Below are 24,676 nucleotides of genomic sequence, written 5' to 3'. Positions count from 1 at the left end.
CTGGTGAAGGGTCTAGAGCACAAGACTTATGAGGAGCAGCTGAGAGAACTGGGGTTGTTCAGCCTGCAGAAAAGGCTGAGGGGAGATCTTATCGCTCTCTACAACACCCTGAAAGGAGGTTGTAGCGAGGTGTGGGTTCATCTTTCCTCCCAAGTAACAGGCAATAGAGCAAATGGAAATGGCCTCAAATTGCACCAAAGGTTTAGGATGGATATTAGGAAAAACTTCTTCACTGAAAGGGTTGCCAAACACTGGAACAAGCTGCCCTGGAAAGTGGTTGAGTCACCATCCCCGGAGGCATTTAAATGACAGGTAGATGTAGCACATGACATGGTTTAGTGATGGACTTGGCCATGCTAGGTTAACGGTTGGACTTGATGATCTTAAAGGTCCCTTCCAACCTAGATGATTCAATGATTCTATGTATCCTTTGGGGGAAATAATGCAATTTATGAGAATAAGGGTGAAGAGCTGCAACACGGCACACAGAAAAAGACGTATCACTGACATTAGATCTACTATGAGAGTAGAAAATTACTTTTACAGCACACTCAGAAGAGATCTGGAGGCTGGAAGATTAACGTAGGGCTCAAACGACCGCCCAACTTCTGCTCTCCTTCAAGGTATCCGCGGGCAAACATTCCTGAAGATGCCGGGCATTTACCGGTCCTCGCTAACCCGCAGGTGCACATCTCCGCTGCGTGTTTACTCATCCAAGCAGCACATCCGGACCCTTTACATCCGGACAACGTTACAGAGAGCAACCAGCTGGCATGCGGCAAACATCAACACGAGGCGGCTCAAAGCGGGGCCGGGGGTTTTGCAGGGCTGTGAGCCGACGAAGGGCCGGCGGACCCAGATCTCCATCCAGGGCTACCTGGCCTCCATCCCGCGGACCGCCCCCCGCCCACGCAGCGCCGGGGAGCGAGGAAGAGTGCAGCACGCCGCTCCTCCTGCCGACCACCCGGGGGCCGCTGGGCTCCCGCCGCGATTGGGGCGAGGGGGACGACAGGCGGCCCGCGCATCCCCCGCCGCTCCTCTCGCGAGATGTGGCGGCGGCCGGCGGGCTGAAAGGCTCTGGCAGTCAGGCGAGGGCCGGGGCGCCGCGGCGCACCACCCCCCCCTTCCCCGGGTCGCCGCGAGGCGGATGCCGCAGCCGCCATACTTTGAGCCAGTAGAAGCCGCCGCCCTCCCCACCAGCGCCGCCGGGGAGCCGCTCCCGTCGCCGCAACAGCAACCAAGAGCGGGCGGAGCCTGGTGAAGCAGGCGGCGCTGGCGGCCCCCCGCATCTCGCCTCCGCCCGAGCTGGGAAGCGAGGTGGCGCTGGCCGGTTAGCGCCCGAGTTCCTGCCTCCGCCGGGCGGGGATCAGGTGGACCGGTCGGAGGGCGGGCGCGGGCAGTCGGAAGACACCGGATGGTGGTGGGGAGGGCTGTTTCCTTGGCGGCTCCGCCGCCCCACACCGGCCGCGGCGCCGCTCCCTCCCGCTTGCAGCCGCGGGCGGCCTCGCCCCGTGCGGCCGCTCCTCCCCGGGCGGCGCTGTTAGAGCGGCGGGCGGCGCCTGGGCGTAGCGAGGGAGGCGGAGAAGCGTGAGAGCGGCCGGTGCGGGGCGGGAGGGCGGCGGCGGGGCCGGCTGCCGCTGAGGGGGCGCGCGGCGGGGCGGGGAGCGGCATCACCACCACCTAGCGCTGCAGCGGGGCGGGGCGGGGCAGGGCGCGCGCGGGGCGACTGGCGTCGGCTGCCGCGAGCCGCAGCCCCGGGCGCTGGTTGGCGGCTTAAAGCGGCGGAGGCGCAGCCGCGAGGGGCGCTCAGAGCAGCCGGCGCCGCGCGCAGTGCTGGATCGGGCAGGCATGGAGGGCAGGCAGCAGCAGCCGCAGCAGCAGCGGGGGGAGCTGCTTCCGCCCGGCCCCGACGCCCCAGCGGCCGCGGGCTCAGAGCGGCGGCCGGAGGAGGAGGAGGAAGGCAAGGATGTGGCGGGCGGCGGTACGCTGGGCAGACCGCTGGGTCCCACGCCCAGCCAGAGCCGCTTCCAGGTGGACCTGGTGGCGGAGGGCGCCGGCCGGCCGGCCGAGGAGCCCCGCAAGGCGAGCGGGGACGGCGGCGCGGCGGGGAAGGGCAGCGAGGAAGCGAAGGGCAGGTTTAGGGTGAACTTCGTGGACCCGTCGGCCGGCGACGAGAGCCCCGGCGAGCCGGGGGGCGGCAGCTCGGAGGGCGGCAATGTCAGCTTCCAGAACGGCGGCGACACGGTGCTGAGCGAGGGCAGCCTGCACTCCGGCGGGCACCACCACTACTACTATGACACCCACACCAACACCTATTACCTGCGCACCTTCGGCCACAACACCATGGACGCCGTGCCCCGCATCGACCATTACCGCCACACGGCCGCCGACCTGGGCGAGAAGCTCATCCGGCCCAGCCTGGCCGAGCTGCACGATGAGCTGGACAAGGTGAGCGGCCGCTGCGCACCATCCACCCCCCACCCACCCCCCCACCTTCCCCGGCCGCCCCCTGGCGCCGGGCGGGCCGCGGTAGCGGCCCCGGCGTGTGTCCCCGGTGTCCGCCGGCTGTGGTGGGAGGAAAAAAGCCAGAAACTGGCTGAGCCTCGGGGAGGCGCAAACAGCGCGAATGCACCGGGTCGCTTGCGTCTTTCTCCCCCCCCCCCCCTTTTTTTTTTAATTTTCATGACGCAATGGGGGTTTTTGCCCCCCCCCCCCGTATTTTTGGGAGAAGGTCCCCGTGCTGAGAGGTAGTTACAGCTGTAGGTCCGCGGAGCAAATGGGTTTTCCGCAACCGAGGGAGGATTTGATGCAGGCGCAGCGGTTTTCCACCGCCGGTCCCTATCCCCTTCAGCAGACAGGGAATTCGGGGTCTGACAGAGGTGTTAGCCTGGGAAGGGGAATGAAAGCGTTTGGAAGAGGTGGTTAAAAAAAAAAAAAATAAGAAGGATGTGGTCGCTCTCCGTAGTGGCAAGAGGCTTGTCGCCTAAGCCGCTGAAAACGCGTGCCCGTCCCTGCGCAGGCAGCGCCGGAGCAAACCGCCGCCTGGCGTGATGCTGAGGGCTGCACAGGCACAGCCCCGGCTCCTTCTCCTCCTTACGGAGCCCTTTCTGTCGTGCTGGGTAGCCCGGCGTGTGAGGGCGTCGTGATCGAGGCTTCAGAAATTAAGAAGCTGTGTGTGTGTGTCAAGCTTCTTCTGTTTTGGACTCGTCGGTATGTTACTGGAGACGGGTTACAGTGAAAGCTTATTTGCATCGTAGGCTGCCTTTATTAAAAGGCAAGCTTTAGCTGAACCTGGTATTAATTTGATGTATTTTTTTTTTTTTTTAGATAATGATTGAACGATCATGACTGAACTAAAGCCAGATCAAACTTGCAATGCTGTTTTCTTGCAGTCTGAAAATTGCCTCTTGGTGTTTGGCTGTGCTCTAAGTCCATGTTCTAGTGGGTTTTTTTTCTGTTGGGTTTACGGAAATAATGGAACACTTGTGCCATATCCTAATGAAGTGAAAAATATCCTGTTTCTAGAACTTTTTTCATCCTTGTAGGCGGAGTTCCCTGAGAAAATGTATGTTCTTTTGAGACTGTCCTGTTTCACACCATTACTAGGCAGCTTAGTGCGTCTGCACTGATCTGTGGGGTTTTTTTGGGGGGTGTGGTGTTTTTGAAACTGACTTTTCATCTGTTCCGGTAGAAATAATTGCTTGGTCTGTTACAGAGGTACTCCCTTGCAGTGTCAGAGGTTAGATATAAAAACAATTACTAACCATAACAGCAAATTACTCTTGCCTTTCAGGTCCTCTCCTGATGGAGTTAAATTGTGTTCTGCAGTCTGATTCTAAGTTAGTATGGAATGAAAGTTGGCAATTACTGTCTTGTGCATGGAGTTAGGTATGCTAAAAATAAACCACGTAACATATGTGAAAACACTGGGGGAGGTTGGTGGGTTTTTTTTTTGTTTGTTTTTTTATTACGCCCATCCCTCCTGATTCTGACTCCTGGTCCGTGATGGGATGACCAGGTTCTTAGATTGTAAGATATTCTGTTCTGTAAACAGAACATTACTTGAATTTCTAAGCTTGGCAGATAGGTTTGTGTTAATTGCAGCAGTCAAGAAAGCTCTTAGTGACACCATTAAGACGTTTCAGTGCGGAATCTACCTTATTCTGGAACTATAGTTTCTCCAAGTGTAGTTTCTTCGTATTTCATTACAAAGCATGGCAAGCAATTTTCTGTGGTATGTTGTGGCATTGAGGAGCTGTAGACGACCTAATTACAGGATCATTATCAGAACAGTTTCATTGTGAGCATTAATTAACTCAGATTATTCCTTTCTCAAATGTCAGAAATTTGCTCTGCAGCATGGATAGGTATCTACATGAAGATTTTTTCTTTTTAAAGTGGTGTTCTGTTTGCTCTGCCCCTGCCTCCCCACCCCTCTACTCCCAAAAAAAAGATGGGGGGTGGAATATGCTATTTCAGTTACATTTGATAGTATACCTCAGTATTAATTTTAAAACCTGCCGTGATATAAACTTCGGAAGTTAAGTTGATAGTAACTCTGCTGTTTTGTCGCAGGATGTTTCATTTCCAAAGCAATTAATGTGTTAGCAAGCATTTAGGCTTGTATGAAGATGGGAAGCAATTATTTTCGCTTCAGACTTAGGGAAGCAGTTTGCAAGATAAAGTTGAGAACACAAAAGCTTTTAATAAGGATGTGTCATGCATACTAATAGTATTGGATAGCTACATTTTTTCACAGTCTCTGGAGTGTAAAATATACCACATCTATGATTATGTACTTGATTTCTGGCCACAGAGTGCTGATAACTTTTTAAATCCTGGTGGCGCTGTACTTTTATATGAGAGATGTTCACAAAGCTATTGTGCTTTTTTCACTGTGTTTCAGGGGCGTATTGTTTCCATTCCCAAAGTCACTTCAGTTCCTGCTGACTAACAGTAAGGGTCTCTAGCGTTGAACAATACTATGCATTAAAGAAGATATTTCAGTAACTTTGAAGAACTTGAAAGATTATGCTTGCTTTTTAGCTGTGTTTTTTGTACTAACTTAACTTGTACAGCATGGATGTCAGACTTAGTAGGGCAGCTGGTATAAACGTCCTAGTACCATTACATAAAATTTGCACTACGTAAAGCCCCTGCTTCTTGACCCAGTGCATCAAGGTTGGCAGTTACTTTGTGTTACGACTGATACCAAAATTTGTTCACCGGCAATGTGGTTCATTGCTTTGATGGTGGCATTTTCATCTTGCAGTTGAAGTTTGTGCTATTCTTTTTTTTCCTTCTAAGAGGTAAATAAATGTTGTGAGACAGTGTAATGTTTATGCTAGTGCCAATTATAGAACAGATTTTTTTTTCCTTAGTTTTGTTTACAAGCTTCGTATGTCTAACTCTGGTACTGATTCTGTTCTCACATAAAAGCACTGTTGGAGGAAGATGCACTGTTTGAGGAGGATGCACTACACATACAGAAGGGGTACCTTTTGACAAGGGTTTTTCTTGCTTTCTCAGTAGGATAGGTGTCTAACCAGCTCAGGTTTCACGTGGTTGTTCGGACAGTGGCTTTCCTAGTAGTAAAGGGGTTGTTCCTGAGACCGGTTGTGGAAACACAGCTGGATCATGCTGCACTACCCTGAAGTAGATGAATTTGTAGACTACTGATTTTGATCTACCATGTTAAATTTCAAGTGAGGGGTCTTGTCTCCATGTATCACTGGCTGCAGATAGCAAAGGTGATCAAACTGTTGCTTACCCAATTGGTGTGCATTAATCTTACTCTGCTTTAGAGGGAGGGAATTTGGGGATGCTGTTACAGTTGCTAATCTCACAGATATGGCGATGCTTTGCAGGAGCATTAGTCTCCAGAGATGTAGAGGTGAGAAGATGGTTATTAACAGTGCGGTGGGAGGGAGACAGCATACCATGAAATGTAGGGTTTTGTTGCAGTTGCAGCAGTGTCCCCTGCCCTCTTGAGGAGATCTGCCTTCAGGCAGTAGGAAGATTAAAAGGGTCCTAGCTTTTCTTATTTTTTTTTTTTCTATCTTACAGTTTAGGAATATTTGTTTTGCCTAGGTCAGCTACATCTGTAAGTAAAGGTATAGCCTGTAGAAGACATTCCATCTGCCTTTACGGCTTCCTCAATGTAAAAATTACCATGCTGTAATGTCACAGACCTTATGATTCTGGAAGGTAAATACTTTTAAATTACTCAGAATTGGACTGTGATTTAGTAATCCACCACTGTGCATTAGTTTGTAATTCTTCTGTATAGTATTGCCTTAGTTGGAGAGCTTTTTTTTTTTTTTTGAAGAGTAAACTTCACAGTATGTGAGGGATTCTGGTTTGATATGTCTTTTGTGCAGTCATTTACAGCTGTGGTAAGTAGATGTTATGTGAACCAAGCCCTCTGCTGGTAGCTTTGTTCTGTTTGTTAGATACTTACTAAGAGTAATAGTTGGTTCCCTTGGCAGGATAGAAGATAGTGATCTCAAAGGAAGATCTTTACACCACCCCCCCTGCCAGCCCAAACTAAAAAAGCAAAACAAAAAACCTGTTTAAAAACACAAGTGTGCTTTGCTTCATCCTGCACAGAAAACCACACAGCTGTCCCCTACATATGGAGATAGGAGTAAGAAAGAAATTACTGATAGTCTTCATGCAGAATTGAGGGGGTTTTGTTTGTTTTTGCTCTAGTTGGATGACTGATTTTTATTTTTTTTTAAACTATCTTTCTAGCTTTGGTTTTTATTTTCTTGAACATTGCAGTTTTTCCTCTCACGTGATAGCTTAAAATGTTTGTCTTACAGAGCATTTTCACTGTGCTTATGGCACTGCTTTTTAACAGAGAATGTATTCTCTCTTGAAGAGAGAGACTGCTGCACCTCTAACGTTTGTTTGTATTTTTTTATTTTCAGTTCTTGGTTTGTGTCTGCCTAGCCTGTAAGGAAAACAGAGCTCAGCTAAAGATGCATAAAAGGCTAAAAGATGATTCTAGATGATTCTAGGGATCAAGTTAGATGGCCGTGTTATGTAAGGTATATCTCCAAACACTGCTTCCTCCCCTGTCCCTCTGCTGGGAGACTGAGACGCTCTTGCAGATAGTTTTTATTGTACTACCTTGCTGAATCTTGCTCACAGTCAATAAGTTTCTTAGTTCTTGAGTCAGTGTGACTTATTTGCATAGCTTATTTTCCATCTCGCCCTCCTTTATATTTGTAAGCAGAACTTGAATTTTCTTTCTGAACTTCATTGAACTAAAATAAGAGAAGCTCTCTAGTGTTGGTGTCTGTGCTTTTGGAGACCCTAGAAGCCTATGATTTGTAACTGTTCTCGTTCATCCCTGTTGAAGAACAGTGAGCTCAATGCATCTTTACTCAGATGAGGCTTTGCTAGCATCATGCAAAGTGATGGTTATATGCTTTTTCAATCTGTGTGGAGAATCCTCACTTTGCTTATCCTGATATCCTACATAATTACCACCATCTTCATCAAGGGAAAAAAAATTAATATACTGCTCCATTTGCAGCAGTAAATCGAGTTAGTCCTTCAGTGTTTGTATTTTGTAAGGACCATGTGTATTTTGTAATTTTACGTTGCTTAATGCTTGAATCTCCCTTATCTTATCTCTGTGATGTTTTTAGTCCAAAACACCTATGGAATACTGAAACTCTGAACTGTCTTCAGCAAACTGCTAATACTGTTCTTACTACTTTGTTTTTGTTTTGTTCTAGAGAAGCTGGAAGTAACTGAGCACTGTTAATAGGTTATATAGTTTGACAGCACAAGTGTGGGCTGCTGCTGAAAGGGATAAACTTTTGTGATCTCTGCTGTGGTGATGTTTGTATTTTTGAGTTGGATCTGGGAGCTGATCTGGTTTACAGAAAGCAAACACCCCCTGCAACTGCAAAATTTTGCAGTGGGTGTGATTAGTTCCCTGATCCAGTACACCAGTGGTCTCCGCAATCTTTTGACAGCATGGTGGTATCAATAAAATATTTTCAGAAGAAAAGGCATTGTAATTTGCCAGAATAGTACAACTATGGAAGGAAGGAAGGAGGGAGTGCCTGTTAGGAGGAGCTTGGGTGTTGTTGTTTGGTGGGGTTTTTGTTTGTTTGTTTTTTAATTAACTGAGCTTAATTGACAGATTGTCAGTATCAGTGATTAGTTCAATACCGGTAACTGAAAGAAGAGCAATAACTTATCTCTAGCTAGGTAGATTTTCTTTCAGCAAAAACTATTTCAGAACTAGTTAAAGAGGAGGGTGCTGCAGAATTAATCTTGAGTTTAACTTTTTTGCCTTTTGGTATATTGCATTTGATTAAACCTCAGATGATTTTCATTCTTTAAGAACATTCTTCCAGATGAGGAGGTTGGCAAGATCAATATCTTGGAGTAATTCAAACCAGCATATTACGTCTTCTGTTGCAGCCTTTGGATTTTTTCCTAAAGCCGCATATAATATTTGTACATGAGCAACCACAAACCCATTTTACCCCCCTTTTTGATATAGGTAACAGCCATCGCAATGTGGTCACTTGTTCACTGCTGAGAACTTTTATAAATAGTTAACTTACACTTGTTTGCCTTTCAGTATTTTCGAAGCTATCCAGTTATTGCAGCTTGAGTGCATGGAACATCTTTGATTTATTTCTACATTTCAGCATGCTGATTAGGCCTGATAAAGTTACTGAAATTTCTTCTTATGCATACAAACTAATGAACATGCATTGTTTGTGCCTGATAAACTTGCAATTATTTAAAAAAGTAAGAATTCCTAAAATTCCATTTTAACAAGGAAGCTTATCTCTTGCGTCTTCATCTTGCTAGTTAACTTTCCTTCTTCAAATAAACTGCTTTTATTTCAGATGATTCAGGTTTCTCTTTTTTTAATTCAAAGAAAACGGCAACATCTGTTTCAGCTGTAAAGAAACTGTGATGCTAGGTTAATGTTTCAGCTTACTCTGAGGGTAGAGACGGTAGAGAGACTCCTAAGACTATTCTGCCTAATACTGCTCTTGAGCTGTAAGCAGCTTGGCATCTTTGTTGTGAACATAGTGCTGTGCCACTACAAGTAGGTGCTGTGTTGCATGAATAGACCTTGGTGCTGGCTCAGGGGCTGTGCCTGTAGCTGTATCCAGCTCCTCCAGCCGTGACATTAAAAATTCGGGCACTGCTTAATTGATTTTCAAGAGTATTTCCTAGAACCATAGAATGGTTTGGGTTGGAAGGGACCTTAAAGATCACCTGTTTCCAACCCCCTGCCCTGGACAGGGACGTGACCCACTAGACCAGGTTGCTCAAAGCCCCATCCAACCTGGCCTTGAATACTTCCAGGCATCCACAGCTTCTCTGGCCAACCTATTCCACTGTTTCACCGCCCTCACAGTAAAGAATTTCTTCCTAATCCGTAATCTAAATCTCCCCTCTTTCAGTTTAAAACCATTACCCCTCATCCTATCACTACACTCCCTGATAAACAGTCCCTCTCCACCTTTCCTGCAGGCCCCCTTTAAGCACTGGAAGGCTGATGTAAGGTTTCCTTCCTCCGGGCTGAACAACCCCAACTCTCTCAGCCTGTCTTCACAGGAGACGTGTTCCAGCCCCCTCATCATCTCCATGGCCTTCTCTGGACTCACTACAACAGGTCTATGTCCTTCTTATGTTGGGGGTTTCAGAGCTGGTCACAGTATTCCAGGTGAGGGCTTACCAGAGTGGAGTAGAGGGGCAGAATCGCCTCCTTTGACATGCTGGCCATGCTTCTTTTGATGCAGCCCAGGATGCTGTTGACTTTCTGGGCTGTGAGTGCACCTTGCTTGGTTATGTTGAGTTTCTCATCAGTCACCACCCTCATGTCCTCCTCCTCAGGGCTGTTCTCAATCCATTCTCCGACCAGCCTGTACTTTTGCTTGGGATTGCCCCAATTCATGTGCAGGACCTTGCACTCGTTGAATTCCATAAGGTTCGCACAGGCCCACCTCTCAGGCTTGTCGAGGTCCTTCCTGATGGCATCCCTTCCCTCCAGTGTGTTGATGGCACCATGCAGCTTGGTGTTGTTGGCAAGCTTGTTGAGGGTGCTGACAGCTGTTCACGTTGCTGATAAAGATGTTAAACGGCACTGGTCTCAGTATCAAACCCTGAAGAAGGCTAATGAACAGCCCGCTTGAATGGGCTGTTTAGCCTATTGTAAGACAATAGGTTAAATGTAATTTTTCATGAACTTACTACACTTAGAATTAATTAAATTCCCTAATTAAAGCGGGCAAATTTATTAAGGTTACTTGCTTCCCCATCACCCACCTCTTAAATGGAAAGTGCATCTTTCTGTTTTGCAAAAGTAGATGAAAACTGAAAGGTGCTAAGAGCAAGAATGCTTCAAATTATCAGTTTCTCTGGGGAGTATAGAAGACTTGGGAATTTGCTGTGTTTAAAACAAGTTCTTGAGCAAGACTGAAATGCATTCTTTTGTACTTTTTCTTTGAACACTGTATTTTTCAGACTATACTTGAATATGCAAGAGGCTTGCCAATAGGATTTAACTCAGCTCTTAAGCAATCAAATGCTGCATCTGCTTCATTCTGGATAACAAGAAAATTGTATGAAATGCTTAAAACAGCTCCAACCATTAGAGATGTATTGGGGTTATGTTTTTCAGATAATCAAGTGGAAACTACCCATGTTGAGAAGCTGGATCTGTTTTCCTGAGAAGTGCGATTTCTCTTTTCATGCCAGTGAATATCAAAATGAATATGATGGTGAATGCACAGTAATGAATAATTGCTTTGATAATCATTCACAGTACAATGGTTCTTCTGGAAAGGATCAAATACATTGGTGCAGTAGGGAAACTAGTAGTTTGGTTCTGGAGAGGGCGGGAGAGGACTGATCGATGAAAACCAGAACTGACATGTATTCTTGAGGAGTGAAGTAGACTACATGTATTTCTTTTTCTTAAGCTGGATGGGTTGGTTGCCCCTACATTTCTGCAGCAAGTCATGCCTACTTTTTTGTGAGTAGATGTTAATGGTGCAATTTCCTGTTAACTAGAAGAAGTGGAGGGACTAGCAAGGGAAGTTTGTATCTTTTTTTATGGTGGCAGACCACCTTGAGTGTTCCTTGACAGGAAGGCCTGCCTTTACCTACAATGTTTCTGGGAGTGCAGAGCATAAGCATTGTGGGTCTGCCATAGGGTAGCCTCACTGTATAGCTGCTGAACAGAGGTCTTTTCTCATTTGTCTCTAATTCTCCTGATCATCTTGCCTGGAGTATTCATAGTGTCCTGTGCTTAAGGAGGGATGTACGAATGAAGATGTAGAGAGTTTTCTTTATATTGCTGGTTTTGCAAAATGCTCTTGTTCTTTAAGTCATGTTTTCGGTATGGAGAAAAAACCCCAACTATTTATATTTCAGATAGGATACTGCTCTTGCATACCTGCAGGTGTCAACAAAACTACTCGAAAGGATCCCATTTGGTCACACCATTCAGGTTGCAGGCTTTCAAATGCCAGCCTTTGCATGGCTATCTAGACTTCAGTGCTTTCCTCTGGAATTTTTCTTATGTAAATAAGGCTAGTGCTTCTCTGTTAGGAATACAGAGATTTGAATATGAATTTCCTATGCGATGTTATGACAACTAGATCAAATGGTGTTGGCACTTGCTGTTTCCAGAGGCACTGATTAATAATCTACCTTGATTTTGATGTGATGCTTAGGAAAGCATTGAAACTTTTTTTTTTTTGCTTATAAAGGGATGAAAAGTCAAAATTCCTGCTGATGCAGTAGAGAAAGCAGGTAGAGGAAGGGATGAGATCACCCTTGGAATATTATGCAATGTTCTAAGGCCTGGATTACTTAAGTGACATCACAGGTTAGTGGCTGTGGAATACTGCTGTGACAAGTTCATCAAGATCAGTCAAGGAACCAGATTGTGTTTATTTTCACCACTTCAAGTACTTGTTAAGTATGGGCAGTTTTGCTGTTGTTTCATTTCCAAATTGATTTCAAACCTTTTCCTTCAAGCGAAAGTCCTATCAGATTGCAGTTTGTATCCATTCTGTATTAGGAGGGGAAGATCATAATCACCTCCTTAAAGAGAGAAGTCCATAGCCTTCATGTAGTTAGGAAGCTTAGAGATAGGTCAAAAATTCGTATGCATGTAAGACATTAAGTGGTGGTAGGCTTTATAAACAAAGTTCCTATCTGTCCTTTGCAAGTATGTTACCTTGCAAGAACAATTATTTACTCCTAAACTTAAATCAATTGCCTGAGTAAGCTTCTTGATTAATAGTCTTGCTAGCCTAGTTAATAGCTAATACCACTTGTAAGAGTTAGGAGGAAGGATGCATGATTTTCTATCACCTTAGAAGAATTAAAGTAAAAATGTCTTTTAAAATCAGAATATACACACACACACACACACACAATATTGCATAATGTTTCTCTGTTAAAAGCAGTATTGAGTTGCAAGACACTGAAATACAAGGTGTTGGCAGAGACATGTAGCTGGCTAACTCTTCAGTTGACATGTTAATTGTAACTATAAATTTCTTCTTTTTAAAATTGTTCCACTCTAATCAAAGTACAACAGACTTTAATTTCAGTTTAAGATAACATTAATGCTCTGTGTTTTAGTGCAATCTCTTTTAAAATCTCTGGAAGTGGATGCCAAAAGCATTTGCTGCTGTATTTTAAATTTGTAATTGTAGAGAAGGTAATATAGTCAAAAGCACTTAAGTTTTGGTCTCTTGGCTGCAAACTTGAAAAGGATTTCCTTTCAATGAGGCAAGTAACCAATAGTTGAAGCTGTTCATGCTTGATTCCAAGGGAATCCCGAGTTTTAAGAACGGATCATGTTTTATCTGGGTAACTTATCTCAGGTTGCTCTAGGTAACTGCTGGGTGCCATTTAATGGGTTAGTAGGCTTTTTTAGCTTATGACTGTAAAGATACTGGAAAGTAGCAGCATTTTATGTGTACTTCAAACAAGGAGTGGGAATTATAAATTCTATTAGCAAATTTGCTATAATTCATTCCTGGTTTAAAACCAAGCAGTAAAGCACCTAATAGGACTGCTGAATTTTCTGAACTGCTGTCAACAGCTCACCATTGCACAATAACTAGCAGTGTTCCCTGAAAGCATGTGGGTTTTGAGTTTGTTTTATAAAAAGAATGCTAAGAAGGTGTTTAGGCAGACTGAGACGTCTTGAGCTTGTGTACTACCATGTCTTCTTTTGCGTGTGCTACCTGACTGGGTTTTTCCACTGGTAGCAATGCTAATCACTGAAGCTTCCCATCTAACTCCTGAAAAATCTGAACACCTGAATCTGTTTTGCTAGTTTGGCAAATTTGTTTTTAAATAACCAATTATCAGAAACTTGTAAATTGTTCCAGGTGTCTGTGGAAGATACTCTGAGTAGCCATCTTTAAGTGAAATGTAACTGTGTTCACTTGGATTACCACCCTGTTGGAAGTACCAAAGATTTAGACTATTACATCTCTTGGTGACATGTAGATTAGTGATGTAATTAAGATGTAGAAAGTGGTGACCTGCTTTAGTTTTACAATTCGCAATTTCACTGCTTTTTCATCAGAGTGAGGGCTGTTACAGAGCATTAATTGAGAATTTGACACACTAGTTCTCAAGTTTCCATACTAACTCATTATGACCCTGTCATAATCCTTATCCCAGCTGAGGACTGGTGAGGAAGAAGCAGAACTGCAAGCAATATTTAAAGTCCAGGTGTATGACAGATTTATTTTTTTTTCTTGATGTGCTCATTACAGAATAATTTTTCTGGTTTTATAATCTTTTCTCTTTCAAGTGTTACTGTGTAATGCAGTGATAACTTTATGCAAGTATTTAGGCTAGGCCAGAAAGAGAATTCTTTTAAGGCTAGTGAGAGATGTAGACAGCATGTATTTTTTTTCCTTGTTACTTTGCTTTCATAGACATTGAGTTTCAGTTGTGTTAATTTCCAGTTCCTAGGTCTAACAAAATTGTTCTGCGTTGTTTGATAGGTCTAAATAGCAAATTGCCTTTCTTAATAAGTAACTATTTCACTCGGAGATTGATATTTTCTGGTGGATATTGATATTTACTGGATAATTCTGGGGTTTTAATGCGAAGGAGGCTTAGGTAAATTCATTTTGGCATAAATTAAAGCAATGAGGATATCTAACAAAGCTTTATAATTAGCACTTCTGATAAAGATCAGTATAGGGAAGAAAATAGCTGTTTGTCAACAACAGTATTGCTGGTGTTACTAGCTTACAAAATAGACTGTTCCTGCCAGTACTGACTGTCCCTTAAGAGTGTGTTATGTAGAGTAAAATATTTTAAAATACCGTATTTATTTTAAAATACCTTTTTAGAGCTGTTTATTTCATTTGCAAAAAAAAACCCAAAAAACTTGGAAACTGTGAGAGCCGGCAGAGGTGTTTTTCAAACTTGGTATAAAAACTTGCTGTGATTTTTTTTTTTTGTTAGTCTACAGAGCAAAGTTAACAACAGTCTCTCAGCCATTTTGAACAGTGGTTGGTTGAAAAAATGGTTACAAACAATAGTCAGCATCACCAGATGAAGTCCAAGACTGGTAAGAACTTATTTTTCCTCGCATATTTAGGTACTGAAATACTTTGTGTTCTCAGTCAGACAACCAAATTTGAGACTTCTCTTGATAAAGTGTTAATCAGAGGACTCTCTTGTGTCCCTGGACAACAATATGCTTAAAACTATTCCATAGAGTTGTAAACATTTGGGAAAGGAAACTCACTGCTTTTGGTTTCTCTCACCACTGGTTAGATAAAAGTATTAAAACAAAAACAGCTTATCAAAGACCCTTAGGTACAAACTGTGAATATCATGACTGTGAACATTAGCATGCTGCAAAAGCAGTGTTTAAACAACAGATATGTTTGTTACAGTTTAGTGTCCTACAGTCAACATTTAATAGCTGGCTTATTCTGTGGTAGTACAGTATCACACTTAAATATATTTGTACCAGTGCAAACTGTTTTCAAAAGTTGTTACTGTCTCATCAGAGCCAAACACCTATGTCAGCAGGACTATTCTATGCATACAATACATCTACCACTTTTTAAACCTTTTATTCAGATCATTAGAAATGTCACAGGTGAGGTGGGAGGAAGAGTCTGAAAGTTCATTGCAGAAGGGAAAGTGGAAAGCTTGCTCATCCAAGAAAAGATACGTAGTCTTTAAAAATCATGGGAAATATTAGCATCTTCTGGGGTAAAACGTTTAGTAATTCTGCTGCTGTTTGATAACTTCCTTTAATCTGTCATTTTTATTTTATCCACACTTTGGCTAAAGTACATTTGAATTAGAAAAGCAAAAGCAAGTGTTCAGAAGCTTTTCCTCCATGTATGTTTTGAGCGGTGTTAACTCTGAAACCCTTCTGTACTGCCAAGTTTTGTACTTGAGTAGCTGTAATCTTAACTGTGTGCAGTGATGGAATTGGGCTGTTTAGGAGTATAATCTCTGTGAGTACGATTCTTCCACTGTTGAGGCAGCTGGCATGCTACAGCTGGATCTATACATTTTACTGGTTGCTTCCTTCTGCAAAAAGGAATTTCTTAAAAATGGCAATGCCTATAAAGTTAACCTTTGTGAGTTGAAACAAGAAATGGTTATGGTGAGACGTAGTGAACAGCTTGGCAACGACACTGGAAGCCGCATTGAAGGAGCGCAGAAGGTGTGTGCAAGTCTCTAGCTTTTGTGAAGGAGGATTCCACTGTTCGTGATGATTGCTGCAACGCCTTTAACAACAAAGCTCCTGTCAGGTAAAAGCATGATCCTGTTGTTGTGGCTTCGACTGTAGCTGGTGAGAACAGAGATGTATTGCTGTACAGAATTGTTCTGTCAGTATCTCGGTTGGTGAAAGATGGTTCTCAGGCATCTTCCCTTATTTTCTGTTCTCAGTAAGTGTTTTAAATGACGAGAGCACCATGCTCAATATCAGAATGCGCACGTACAAAGCAGTTTTAAATGTAAGGAGCTGTTCTCTTAAGTGTAGTGGAATGTCATTTTTATATTTTCTTGCAGAATTTGGAGCTTAAAAAGACTAGGCTCTTGATTTTCTTTAACATTTTGAACACTAGCTACTTAAACCAGCTTCAGTGCTGTAACTTACTAAGACAAGTAAAAGCTACTGTTGTGAACCCTTTCTATGGAATTTGCATGGGGAGAAGCCCATACTATATGGCATGTACCAAACCCAGAAATGGTCAAACTTGAGAGATTGAAAAAGAGTCTAGTCTCGAATGCTTCTTTGGCCTCTTCTCTCTTCACAAGAGCAATGGCAATAGGGAGGATTAGCTAAAGAAGTTATTTACTACTTGGGACATGCCAAATCAGGCAGGCTGCAAAGAAGGCAGTCAGCCTGAAGGAGGGCTGTGGAATCTTAGATACAAACTTGCTGGTTATCATGCCCTTTACTTGGGGCTTCTGTGTTGTGGTACTTGAAATAAATACCTCATACGATTCAACATAGCCTAAGTATGTTGTCTTTAAGATAGATAAGTTTACCACAAATAAATGTGCTGCATGACATACACCACTATTAAGAACTCTCAGTAAAACTAAATAGCCATTTTTACCAATGAGAATCTTTTCCATGAATCGGTGTATTTCAAACTGTGTGTGAAAAATCTCAGATCTCTTCTAGCTAACAAGTCTTTTCTCATTATTAATCCACTTCTAATAAATGTGGAGGCTATTCACAATTGGCACAAATAACTTACTGTTATGATCCAGTACTGGAGATGAAGTAGTAGATTATCTGTGCTTTTCAGTGCACTAGTGTGATACAGCAATAGAAATTCCTGTGTAGGAACAGAATTTAACCGTTTCTTGGCTAAATTCCTATCAGTGTAAGATAGAGTTGTCAGCATGCAAGTGTATCTTACTTTTTCTTTAACGGTGCAAGTGAACACCATAACTCTGAGTGTTCTTTGGACTGATTAGATAAAAGACGACATTTTGATTAAAAAATTGTGCTAATAAGAGCATTTCTGATCTGAAATGCTAAAACCTTCTCTTTTCTTTCCCCTTTTGTTACACCCCCTCCAAATCCACAGTGTGTTAGTGTTTTTTACTGTTTATGAAGATCTTATCGTACATGTATTGCTGTTCTAAAATAGTGCTAGTGTGGTTTTTTCCATTCAGTATGTGACTTGAGTAGAAGCATTGTTTTCTAATGAGCACAAGCATGAAAAATACTATGCCTGCTTTATTTACAGCTGAGACCACAGTGGTGCTTTCTTAATTTTGCATTAAAGGACTGAACTTGGAGCTTTGTGTAGTGGAATTCTTTTGTGCCCACACTCTGTAATATCTGTTCTCACTGGTACTTTATCGGGTACCCACTAGCACTGATAACCGGCAATAACCTTTCGGTTATTACATTTTACGTGTGCTTCAAAATATTTTCCTAAGAAATATTGCATAGTGTGGAGAGACAAGACATACAGAACAAAACTTTCTTGTGTTCGTAGTGTGCATGTCTTGGAGCTGATCTGGTAACTGATAACTCAAAATATCATTTGCGAGCCACTGTCTCCTTCCCAGAACACAACAGGCCGAGCTATGCGCTTTTTTGAGCACTCTAGTGAAATGTGTAGCTATCACATAATGGTTGAGGTTAGAAGTGACCTCTGGAGGTCATCTTGTTCATGGATGCAGGTTCTAGCAATACGTGGCCAGCCATGGTCATATGCTGAAGTATGTAATTGTCTGTTATGCTAGATACTAGGATATTCTCCACCTTCTCTTAAAACCTAAATGTGCAGTAAACAAAACCTAGCTTGTGGAAAAAAAAAAAGTGTTGTGACTCAGTATTGCAGCATTAATAGTTGCATATAATGTGTCAATATTTTAGGACATGAAGATACAGATTTCTTCCAGCTGTTCCTTGATCCTCCCTGACCAGTCTTTTCAAAGAACGATTTTATTGTTTTTTATTAGAGATATGGCATGCCTTTTTGTAAGACTAGAAGATGTTATCAAATGTTGGCAGTTTTTTTGGCCAAAGCATAAAAACTGCTTGGGTAATATAATTGTGACTCCCCTAATGCAACGTCATTAAATTGAGTTTGTTGCGAGTATAATGTGAAGCTTTTCTATGAGAAGTAAGAATGGATTTTATATGAAGGAATTGCAATATACAGTTACACTGTTGCATGCTTGACTGGAGGTTTTGTTGTCATGGTTGTGAATGTTTATTAATCAGTCCCTTGTTTTAATGTTTTTGTTGTGGCTTTTTTTTTCTTTTTTCCTCCCCACTTGTGAAGGTGGGTGGGGGAAAAGTGGGGAGAAACTTATGGTAAGTGCCGCTGGAAACAGCAGAATCTGATGAGGGAGACATTAATACCTAGAAGGATTTTGAGGTTTATTTCAGCATTTCTGGAAAGTTATCTGAAGGACAAGTACTCAAGGGTATCAGAACAGGGCGGTATGTCGGCTCATTATTTTCTGTCATGAGCTTCAAGTGCATCCGAGTTGGATGAGGAGCCTGATTAGAGGGCTTTCCATTTTCTTCGTTCCGGTTTAGGCAGGTCAGCATAGGCTCAGCCAATGAGTGGCTTCTGGCTGTGTGTTTTAAATTAAAACTAGTTAATTATTATTCTGCTTCTAGAATGATAGAATTAATTCTATGTAAAATCTTAAATGTAGCAGCATGGTAGTTCTCTTTTTTTTGATCCTTGCTGTTTTTCTTACCGCTCTAAATGGATCACACACCACTTCTTGCTTGATTTGGTTTGAGTGCCTGAATACATATAATCAGCAAATCAGTAGATTCATCTGGTCAAAGGCTGTGCAAATTTCTCAAGAAGTCACAGCCCTTAGTTCTCTTCTATTCAGAAGAGTTGCAGTTCAGCAAACTGGGTAATTCCCTGTTAAGTTTCTTTTTGTTCTCTGTTTAATGTATATAATACATTATATACATATATATATATACACACAGACATATAAACAAATATATAACACATGTATCTACTTTTTTAATTCCTTCTGGAGACAAGAAAGCCTATTTAAGAAAGCTGTCTGTTAAAGGTAATGATCTGCAAACTGATCATGATTCTGCCTGGTGGTGGAAAGCTTATGCCATAAAGGATCTCCAGATGTGTTGCACGTAGACCTGTTTTTATGATAATTTCATAATGCAGTGGGAGAAGCACTGGCAAGAGTCTGGGATAATGAACTTTGGATAAGGTTGATATAATGGGATTTATTTTTTTTTTAAATCTGTTTGCATGTTTACTGCTGATTGTAAAGGGCTATGTATAATACCCTTCCTAAGTGACAATGCTATAAATATTTCCTCTGGATTCCGTGCTGATGATATATTTGGTGTTATTGTATCAGGAGGAGGAAGAATTTAATAATGTATCTCACAATAAACTTTCTTACTGTGTTCAGAATGTGACATACTTCTTGAAAGCATAATTTGGGTCCAGTCTGTTTTGTGTTTTACTTAGCGGATGGGAGTTTTGCCCTTTACCTCATTGGGATTGAACCTCTAATTGCATAAATGTTTTCTAAGCCTTCTGGGATGCAGGCTGCTTCACAAATACTGCTTGAAGTGTTTTGTTGAATAGTATTCTCTGAATGGTATTCGGGGTCTTTCTAGTATATTCGTTCTTTATACTTGTTGCCTTGGATAACTAACACACTTTGCTTAAAGTGCTTTCCTGCAGGTTTCCTGCAGCAAGTCTAGAAAACCTTTGAGTTGAAATGTTTAGGTGTTTGCCTGGCTTAGCAAAACAAAACTGTCTCTTGAAAAGCAAGCATGCAACAAGTATGTGTATATACACGTATACTTTTAACATATATCAAACAGTTGAGATTTCTGCATTGTAAGTCTGAGAGTTGAATTGTAAAGAAAAGCCACACATTGCTCTTTGTCCATGGGACTGATGTTTTCTGCATTTTTCATCCTTCCCTTTTAAACAGGGAAGAGACTTTTCTTCCCTCCTCCCTGAAATGACACTCTCCCACCCTCCTTTCTACCAGCATCATCTTGCAATGAATAGTAGAATAGTTTGCAGGGAAGTGAATAATTTATTTCCTGAAAAACTGATCAAATGACAGCTAAGTCTGAACTACAGAAAATGCTATAGCTGAGATCAGTAACGTGGTAGAAAAGTATATGCTTCAGATTAAGAAACAAAACTTCCTGTGCTGTAGAAGTTGCAGCATTTGAAGTCTTCTAACTCTTCTTGTAAAAGACCAGATATGTGTTTCTTAGGGCTGTAGAACTGATTCTTTAAAACACTTATTACTCTGACTGCTAACAGTTTGCTCTAACTGAAGCAGAATACCTAAGTGGTCTGTGTAAATTTTTTTTTTTTTTTTGTTCCTTGGAGTCTGTGAGATGGTCCTCATGCAAGGAACATAAAGGAAAATCTTAGAACTTCTCCTGTGTCATTCTTTAATTTTTCTGTTTACACAAGTAGACTTTTTCTTTTTTTACAACGTATCAAATGCCCTTTCTACTCTGTTAATCACATAAAAGATCAATTTTTCTTATTTCCCAGGAGCCTTTTGAAGATGGCTACGCAAATGGTGAGGAAGGCACACCAGCTGGAGAAGCAGCTGCCACTTATACACCTGATAGCAAAGGGGTGGTCAAGTTTGGCTGGATAAAAGGTGTACTGGTATGTTTGATGTATTGTACTTCAGTTTCTTAGAGATACAATCTTTCTAATAACCTTTTTTGAGAGGAATTGTGATACTGCTGTATAAGGAAAAGATATGTATGAAATGTGAAAAATGCCATAAATTTAAGAAGGGTTGCTCTTACTTGTACTGAATTTTAAGGATGCAACTACTTCAGGACTTCGGGATTTTAAGGGATCATGGTTTTATAGCACAGGTTTTACTGTTTTGAAGTTGCATAATTTCAAAGAAGGAAAAAATTATATAAGTATTCATACGTAATAGAAAAACTACATATTAATCTTAAGTGACAAAGACAAATGCAAATGGAGAGAATACATTTAATGTGTGTTCACTTTCCATCTGTAGAGTTTTGGACTGAAGTGTTAGAAAGCTTGATTTTTATCTATTTATTTTTAGAGAAGCAAAAAATACTGAATTGAGGAGAGTACCTCCCTCTATATGGCAAAACTTCACCAGGATTAAGTATTTAAATTTTGTTGAACTATTACAAAAAGTCATCATCTCCTAAGCTGTGTAAGTCTTAACACTGAATACAATATACTCACGGTGGAAAAAACTTGAGTCTGTCCTCATTTGCAGTAGTGAAAAATTAAGGGTGACATGCGGGATTTTATTACAAGTTTGTATTAATTTATTTTTGATATTTTGGCAACAAGAAAATGTGATTAATATGTACTCTCCAGAGCTCTTAAGAACTTAAAGTGGTGGCTGCAAGTGCAACACTTGGTTAAACTGTTCTGAGCATTCAGAATACCTGACTTTAGTTCTGCAAGCTGCCACTGTGTATGAGCAGCTTCCTTACAAGTCTTGAAGTAGCCATATTCTCTACCTTGAGGGAAGTCGGGTGCCTGTGGTAGCTGTGAAATGGGTATTACGGACTTCTACTGATGTACCCCAACCAAGGACAGCGTTGTTAATTTTAAAGCAGGTATGAAGCTGACTTTGAATTTTTTCCAAACCCAAATTCTGTATTGGACTATTTTTTGAAGCAACAGTGCAAAGTATTAAAGGGATAAAAATTGCTGATCACTTTCTTCCAAAGTCTATTTAAGTTTCAAGAAGGATGATCTCCTTTTCAGTGATTTGAAAGTTGCAGCTAGCATTTCCTAGTAGGCTTGAGCCACCTTGGTGAATATTACCAGCTCAGGTGATCTGCATTTTGCAAAAGCCTTTTTAAATCTCTAAAAACTTTTGATTTTTGCCCTTTGGAGAGGTGCTTGTCTCACTTCTAGTCCTAATGACCAGCTGAACCTTCTGTAAGTACTGTACTCTTTAGATAAGAGAGAGCCCTAAGCCCTTGTTGTGGTTTAGCCTCAGATGGCAACAAAGAACCACATGGCTGCTCTCTCGAGCTTTCCCTGCCACAGGGAAGAACTGGGGAACCCCTTATTCCATACTATCTGCATCATGTCCAGATCTTACAGATTCCAATGAATTGCCACCACTTTCCCCTGTCTCTTATTTTTTATTTACATGTATTTTTATATATGTACATACATATATATGTGTATATATATACACATATATAGTAATACAGATATAATGCCCTTAGTCTATGGGCCATCCCTTTAAAATGTCCTTTAGAACAGCTTCTCAGGGCAGGTGAGATAGTGTATGGTGCTGAAATGTTGCATGCTGTATTTTTGGATCTTGTGGCTGGTGTGCCCAGTGTGGCTCACGCCCATGGTCCATGGGCTGAAGGTGTAGATCTGAATGAAGCTGCTGGGCACCAGCTGCTGAGGTCAGTTCTGATCCCATCACCACTGCACTTTACTCGTTTTTTCATCAAAGTCCATCTGTCATCAATTTAGGTGATTCTTACTGTAGTACAACTGATAGCAATTATAGTAATGAGGACATACAGTGGCAGGGTTATTTAGCAATTAACATCACACAATTTGATTTATCGGCTGTTCTCATGCAAAATCAGATCCCCATGAGTACACATCGAGCTTCCTGATCTTTATACATCACCCACCACATGCCCCCAGGTCCTTGGGCAAAAGCAATCCCATGGATGGGTTTGCCTTTGCCTGAGGCAGGACTAACCCAGACTGTCTTCCCTAGCATATTCTTCATGTGCACTTTATCCCATTGTATGGCACATAGCTCAATTAGTAGAGCCCCTGGTGTTAACTAGCCAGGTAGCTTTTGCTAAATGTGTATTCCAATGTTTTAAAAGGTGCACCACCCATTGCCCTTAGTGTACTTTTTAACAGTCTGTTGTATTGTTCTGTCGTCCCGGAGGTTGGTGCGTGATAGGGGATGTGATATACCCACTCAGCATCATGCTCTTTGGCCCAGGTGTCTATGAGGCTGTTTCAGAAATGAGTCCCGTTGTCCGACTCATTTCTGTCTGGGGTGCCATGTCACCACAAGACTTGTTTTTCAAGGCCCAGGATAGTGTTCTGGGCAGTGGCATGGGGCACAGGGTGTGTTTCCAGCCAGCTGGTGGTTGCTTCCACCACTGTCAGCACATGTTGCTTGCCTCAATGGGTTTGTTGCAGTGTGATATAATCAATCTGCCAGGCCTCCCCATATTTGTGTTTCAGCCATCGTCCTCCATACCAAAGAGGCTTTAACCTCTTGGCTTGCTTGACTGCAGCGCATGTCTCACATTCATGGATAACTTGTGCAATAGTGTCTATGGTCAAGTCCACCCTTGGTCATGAGCCCATCTATATGTCGCATCTCTCCCTTGGTGGCCTGAGATGTTGTGGGCCCATTGAGCTATGAATAGTTCACCCTTATGTTTCCAGTCCAGATCCACCTGACCCACTTCAATCCTAGCAGCCTGATCCACCTGACCCACTTCAATCCTAGCAGCCTGATCCACCTGCTGGTTGTTCTGATGTTCCTCAGTGGCCCTACTCTTGGGTACATGGGCATGATGTGATGTACTTTCACAGCCAGATTCTCTATCACAGCAGCAATATCTTGTCACAGTTCAGCAACCCACATGCGTTTGCCTCTGCGCTGCCAGTTTACCTGCTTCCACTGCCACCATCCATGAATCAGTATAGAGATAAAGTAGTGGCTGTTTTTCTCGCTCGGTGGTGTCCAAAGCCAGATGAATGTCTCTTACCTCTGCAAACTGGCTCGATTTACCTTGTCCTTCACAGGCTTCTGCAACTTGTCATGTAGGACACCACACAGCAGCCTTCCACTTCTGATGCTTTCATACAATCCAGCAGGACCCATCAGTGAACAGGGCATATTTCTTCTCATTTTCTAGCAGTTTATTATATGGTGGGGCCTCTTCCATGCACGTCACCTCCTCCTCCTACCCCGTCTCTATCCTGTTAGTGTGTAGCTGTGTTGTAAGATACAAAAGTTTTAGGAATGTTTTTTTTCTATAAAAAGATTAAATTATTTAGTAGGGTATTGCTTTAGCTATTTTTTTTAGGGGAGATTTGTGGGAGAGCTGAACTAGGATTGTAGACCTCACAGTCTTACTTTTAGTCACGTGATCTGTAGCATGAATTTTTCAATAGTAAATATTGGGGTCTACATTTTTTTTATTATTCTGTCTAGACGTACTACAGGTGTCAGATATTGAATTACTGTAACTTTACGTTAGTAACTTTTTAATCATATTTAGGTCCCTTTTTTTTTAATCAAACCTATCTTGTCTAATTAAAAAAAATCTGTTGTCACGAAATAATTTGAGAAGTGGTGAGGAAAGACTGCAAGATGATTTCAACAAGATTAAAAACTGAAATTAAGAATTAGTGGAAATGACTGCAGGTGTAAGACCTAACCTATGTAAAATTTCTCATTTATCTTAGGTACGATGTATGTTAAATATTTGGGGTGTGATGCTGTTCATCAGACTATCATGGATTGTGGGACAAGCTGGGATAGGTATGTGTACTGATGCTGTAATTTTGTTTCAGTGACTTTTAAACATGATCCTAAAGACATGTTGATCCTGAGCTTACACTTTAAACAGGTAGAAAATGAC

General features: G+C 42.2%; 1 protein-coding gene across 2 annotated transcripts in view; it reads left to right on the top strand.

The window, feature by feature from the left end:
- The first annotated feature begins 1,706 nt into the window (after positions 1 to 1,706).
- Positions 1,707 to 24,676, top strand: part of SLC12A2 (solute carrier family 12 member 2) — a 69,048-nt gene continuing 46,078 nt past the window's right edge. For both annotated transcript variants that reach the window (XM_063319480.1, XM_063319479.1), the window contains exons 1-3: positions 1,707 to 2,448; positions 20,568 to 20,687; positions 24,501 to 24,576. In XM_063319480.1, the coding sequence (XP_063175550.1) occupies positions 1,849 to 2,448; positions 20,568 to 20,687; positions 24,501 to 24,576 (796 nt within the window). In that variant the 5' untranslated portion in view covers positions 1,707 to 1,848. The remainder of the gene's footprint in view (positions 2,449 to 20,567; positions 20,688 to 24,500; positions 24,577 to 24,676) is intronic.

Source organism: Chroicocephalus ridibundus, chromosome Z (assembly GCF_963924245.1).
Source record: "Chroicocephalus ridibundus chromosome Z, bChrRid1.1, whole genome shotgun sequence".
In the NCBI taxonomy this organism is placed as follows: domain Eukaryota; kingdom Metazoa; phylum Chordata; class Aves; order Charadriiformes; family Laridae; genus Chroicocephalus; species Chroicocephalus ridibundus.
Note: the sequence above shows the minus strand (reverse complement) of the source record. Positions and strands in the feature narration are given on the sequence as shown.